The following is a 5,595-nucleotide window of genomic DNA, read 5'->3' as shown; positions in this document are numbered from 1 at the left end:
AACATGCACACTTCTGCTTCCTACTCGAACTACCACAAATATTGTGTCATTAATATGAGTTCAAGTGATCAATAGTTCTCACAGAGAGACAAATTCTACAAGGATCAACTTCAACCTCGAAGCCGACTGACGTGTTGATTCAATCTCTTTAGACCCTCTCGTCGTTGCTCATGTTTTATTGTGTGTTTCAATGTACGATGAGTAATTAAAGACTGTAATGCCAACAAGCATGAAGACGTTCTGATGCTCACAACTTTTCTTTACTCCTCAAACAACTAGAACAGCAAATGCGTCTAATCTAAAACAGCAGCGATATAATAAGATGACATTCACAGAAAGGAGCTGCCGTGAGCCTCATCAGCCTCAGGAGCTGACCTCTCTGAACCGCAGTGGTCCTCCCGGTCCTCCCGGTCCTCCTTCACGTATCCCATCACGCCCTCGTAGTTTGGCGAAGCGGCGTACTGCTCGCACAGCGCCCCCTGCAGGCTGGGAGCGCACACTGCTGACAGCTGGACGAACAGCAATCCGTGTTTCAGCGGGAACTTCCTGATTTTGCAGCCCGTCGAGGGGATGAGGTTCACCCTTCCCAGCAGGTCGTCATCCCAGCGGTGGTCCCGGTCCCAAACCTCGAAACGGATTGGTCTGTGGAGGAAATACAGAGGTCGTCATTCTCTTATTAGCACACGAAAATCCTCCACAGGGTTTATTATACACCAGAGAGGATTTGTGGCTTTTAAGAAATAGTTTTGGGAAACACAATTCAGAGTCAGATGTTCAGATTGATGCCACTCTCATGTATGTAGGGTAAATATGAAGCTACAGCCAGCAGCTGGTTAGTTAGCTTAGCATAAAGACTGGAAACACAGGGAAACAGCTAGCCTGGCTCTGTCCAAAGGTAGTCTGGCTCACAGGATGTAGACTGTTGGGATAAGTCTGCCATTGGCCATTATCCCAGAATGACGATGGGTTGAGCCAGGCCGCCGAAGTGTTTCCTGGTAACCTCACAGTGACAACGAGACTCTCTAACTCCCGGCCGAATCCTAGATTTTCTGACCCCAGGTGAAGCACAAGAGCATCCACACCTCATCCACTCCCACCTCAACTCTTGCTCCCTGATTTTGAGGTTGTGTCCTGAGTCCCCTGCTGTACTCTGTGTATCCACTCCACAAATGATGACTTCACCAGAAAGCAGGACACGAGCTACCAGAGGGTGAAAAGCTTTAAATACTTGAGGGTCCACATTACCAAGGACCTCACATACGGACAACCCGGTTAAGAAGTCATAGAGACTTTGAGGGATTTTAGACCTTCCCCACCGACCTCAGGTATCGGCTGTAGACATTTTATTTGAGATTATTCTAGATCAGATTAGTAGAGATTAGATTCACTCACCTTCTGTGGCTTAGGTTGACGGTTTCAAAGCGAATTAGGTAGTTCCAGTAGGGGAAGTCGTTGTTCCAGATCACCTGTGTTGTGGCTCCTTGATTACCGTAGAAAACCTTAACGTATCCGTCTGTTTTGGTGGAATAGTCTCCCCACAGCCCCTCGGCTCGGACCACCGTCACGTTCATCTGGGCCACGCCGGTCTCAGCAGGGCAGCAGTCGGAGTTCACCATGCGGTGTCCTTTGCACTGACATGCACAGTTGTGTTTCTGGTTGCCGATCTTGCAGCCGGCCGGGCAGCGGAGCGGCTTGGCACTTTCGCGGATGTAGTCGCTGATGGCGTCACGTAGGCTGGACTTTAGGATGGGGTTGTCTGTCACCTACAGAACAGAAGCAAAGAGTTTATCCAGCTCTTTTTTAAGCTTTCATCTGTTCCACTAGTCTCAGCCCAACAATATTTTTTCATTTTTTTGTTAGCATTCAACAACTACATCCCCCATGAGTTGCGTCATTTGAAGTATCAGTAACTGACAGTTCACTAAGTCCCGCCCCTCTTAGTTACTGTTGCTAACCTGTCAGTCCGTCTGTTCTCACGCTGAACATAAACAGTTAGCGATGACAACAACAGAAGATTTACCATCAACATTATAGTCATTTAAAAAACAATAGGTCCATGGTTTCAGACAAAAGTAGACCAAAGCAGCTTCTCATTTTTAGCCGACGACAGTTTTACTTAAATGAAACTGTAGGTGGCCAATTTTATCAGCTGCTTAAGTTAATTAAGCTAACATCAGCTCCACAGGTTGGTTGAAAACATCGTCTCCAGCTGACTCGTTCTAAAACAAGAACCCAGCGAAGGGGTCTTAAATATGCACTCGATGGCTACACACATGATATCATGCTAACAGACTGAGGGCTAAAGCTAACAGGTGAAACATGTAAGTTCATCTCACCAATAATGTAATGTTTCACCAATATTACAAGATAAAAAGCCTTTAAGGTGAAGACTAATGAAACACTATCTCAAATAACACAGCACACATAATTGCTGTTCAGGGGAGTTATTTAGCAGTTTGTTTTTAACGGTCAATTCACCTGTCCTCTGCTGCGAACACGCTAATGTTACATTACATTAGTTGATCAGCAAGCTCTCTAGATAACTGTGCAAGCTAGCTAAAAAAGCATTATTTAGCTTGCTAGATAACATTAACTAGCTTAATTATCAACAGTGGTCGGGGGGGGGGGGGATTAAGATCATCCTGAAAATGGTTTGAACATTCAGCATGAAGTCTTAATTTGGAATGTAACTGGCCAGTAAAATGAATCCTAAAATGGAGCTCGGTCACTAGACACTAGACTTACATGAGATTATAATAAGGACAAAAAACTAATAATAATAATAAGCTTCTCAACTTAATTTGCCTTTAATTTGCTCCTACCAGCAAGTGCAGGGGGCTGATCTGGTAGGACACCAAACCTGGGACCTTCCTCAGGGAACTGAGCCACTTCTTGTACCCTGCAGCACCGTTGGGGTCGAACAGGATGTCCCCCACATCCCCGTCCCCACCCAGAACCTCAGTGGTGCGGTCGGAGAAGGCCTGGCTGAAGGTGGCTCCAGTTTTAAGGCTCTTGCTCTTAGCGCGGCAGAAGCTGGAGGCCGCACTGACGGTGATGCCTTTGATGGTCGCGCTGGCCTCGACAGACAGGCAGTTGCTAACAGTGTGGAGGGACATCTTGCTAATGGCGGCCTCGCAGGTCCGGATGGCGGTGATGGAGTGCACTCGACCCCCGAGGTGAACACTGCGGATGAAGTGGGTTCCATAGACTGAGATGAACTGTCGGAAAGCCGAAGTGTTCTTGTGGTCGTAGGTGGAGGGAAGGGTCTTCAGGGAAACCTCAAATTCCTTACTCACTGGCGGACGGGAGTGAAGACGGAAGCTGAAGGTAAAACAATGAGAATGTTTTGATTCATTTTCTTCACCAAGAATCCTCCGCTGATTCAGCATGAATAAATTACTGTCCTGTAACAATGACGGACTCACGATGGACACTTTTAAAAAGATATCGTCTATTTTGTTCCACACATTCTTCTTCCTTGTCAAAACCTGACGCCTACATTATCCACAATGCAACTCTCCCTCTGACTTGTAGTCTTCAAGCGACGCTGACTCAAGAGACGTCACTCGAGGACACAAATCAGACGTCACACAGCTCCCTCTGAGACGCTGAAGGCTTTAAAGACCTGAAAACACACTCTGCCACTCCCCACGGAAGAGTTGGGATTGTAGGGAGAATACAAACACCTCCGCTTCCTCTCAGTACTCACATGTAGTATTTGCAGTTGAAGTCGTGGGTGGTGAAGGAGAACTTGTCTTTCCTGCTGCGGCTCTCCGCAAACTTGGACGAGGTGGAGTGTGATCCTCCGACTGCAAACCCGCCGAGTTCAGCGACACTGAGGCCCACCTGAGTCACATCACAACAGGTACAATGACCAGCTTCATACACTGTCCCACCTGTGACGTCAGCACTCTGTACATTGCTCTGTGATTTGGTCACAAAGGCAGAAAGTTTTTTTTGGTATTATAAGAGTACCTTTGAAGATACCTGTTAGTATCTGAGGTCACAGAATCTTTTCCTAATGAACAATTTCAAAACCTCCCACCTTCCAGTTGACCCCGAGAGATGAACTCGTCTCTTTCATGACTGACTGGCTGGACTCGTAGATCTTACTGCTCAGACTTCGCTGGCACCGCACCTGAGGCCAGAGAGGATGCTGGGTAAAGCTGTACACCTTACCATGGCCATGTTACACTTAACTTACATTACAAGGCTTCATAAGCTCATACACGTAACGACATTACTGCCAAACACATCCCTCCAAGAATCCTCCCTTTGTTCATATTAACTGATGAATCAGTCTAAGTGATGTTTTTTCTCTGACCTTGATCCTCCAGTCCAGGACCGACACCGGGAGTTTCTGGGTCTGTTTGAGGAGGAAGCACAGAAGACAGTTCATCATCAGTGAGAATAACATAACCAACCAAATCTTTTAGACCTAGCTTCAAATGCACCTCACGTGGAGGAAATGTAATGTCAGTTCTGAGCAATTCACTGTGTTCCTATAAAATCAGCAGTTATATTGTTGAGGTTTGGAATCTGCTGGAGGCACAAATAATCTCACTAATGGGGTTCAACGTCAATTGTGGAGCCAAACAATGACATAATAATATTTTGTAGCATAATTGTGCTAACTACTGTAGTAAACTTAAATATATAATAATAATAATAAACATACATGAATAAAATGTAACACTGGCAGAGCCCACAGCGTGCAATGACTACTTTTACTTTCATCCTTTAAGTCAATTGATAATTGATAATGTTGATAATACTTACATACTTTTACTTAAGTAAGGTTTAGAATGCAGTATTTCTACATTGTAGTATTGCTACTTTTACTTCAGTAAAAGATCTGAGTACTTTTAGAGTACTCTTCCTCCACTGAGCAGCTCAGACCTGGTTCAGGAGGTGGTTGTAGCACATGGTGCAGTTCCCCTGGACCCCTCCGACCATGAAGTTCTTGGTGTCGACCACGCTGGCCCCGCTGGTCTGCATCTTCACCACATCGAAGCCTTCACCGGCCAGGTTGTGACCCGGCACGAACGGAGCCTGCTGACACTCGGTGAAGGAGCCGGTCTGACAGCCCAGAGACCGGGGGAGGAAGAGGAGGAGGAGGAAGACAGGGGAGGAAGAAGGCATCGTAGAACTGAAAGAAGAGACAGACTGCTGTGATAGAAACACATGACAACACGTCGACTTTGTTCAATAAGGCCTCAAAGGCGTTTTTAAAACTTTTCTGGTGTCAAAATGTTTTTTCTCCAGAACATTTACAGGCTCTGAGGAGATCTGAGGAACGGCATGATGTTGTGTCTCTGATACCACGACGTCATGCAGTTTGTTCATGTTGGCCTGCAGGTGTGTAGGAATATCTGGACTTTAAGGGCTACATTTTGAAAAAGGAGCAGTGCTTGAACTTGAAGTCATAATATTACAAAAAACGTTCGGAACAAGAAGCTTTTAACATTTAAAGAAAAAAGTCATAATGTTTGTAGAAAAAGGAAATGTAAATATTTCAGGATAAAGTCGTAATATGTATTTTATCTTTAACGGTTTATTACAGTTAATTTATCTATGGGTGTTACATAGTGACGG

The 5,595-nt window shown here is 45.5% G+C and overlaps 1 protein-coding gene across 1 annotated transcript; it reads right to left on the bottom strand.

The window, feature by feature from the left end:
- Positions 1-329: 329 nt before the first annotated feature.
- On the bottom strand, positions 330-5,142 carry prf1.3 (perforin 1.3). Its single transcript, XM_070923655.1, has 7 exons — positions 4,900-5,142; positions 4,325-4,366; positions 4,046-4,138; positions 3,710-3,846; positions 2,823-3,321; positions 1,393-1,763; positions 330-642 (listed from the first exon to the last, which is right to left on the bottom strand). The coding sequence occupies exons 1-7, from the start codon at positions 5,140-5,142 to the stop codon at positions 330-332; spliced, it is 1,698 nt and encodes a 565-aa protein (XP_070779756.1).
- Between the last annotated feature and the right edge of the window lie 453 nt (positions 5,143-5,595).

The sequence above is a fragment of the Enoplosus armatus genome, chromosome 17, assembly GCF_043641665.1.
Source record: "Enoplosus armatus isolate fEnoArm2 chromosome 17, fEnoArm2.hap1, whole genome shotgun sequence".
Taxonomy (NCBI): Eukaryota; Metazoa; Chordata; class Actinopteri; order Centrarchiformes; family Enoplosidae; genus Enoplosus; species Enoplosus armatus.
Note: the sequence above shows the minus strand (reverse complement) of the source record. Positions and strands in the feature narration are given on the sequence as shown.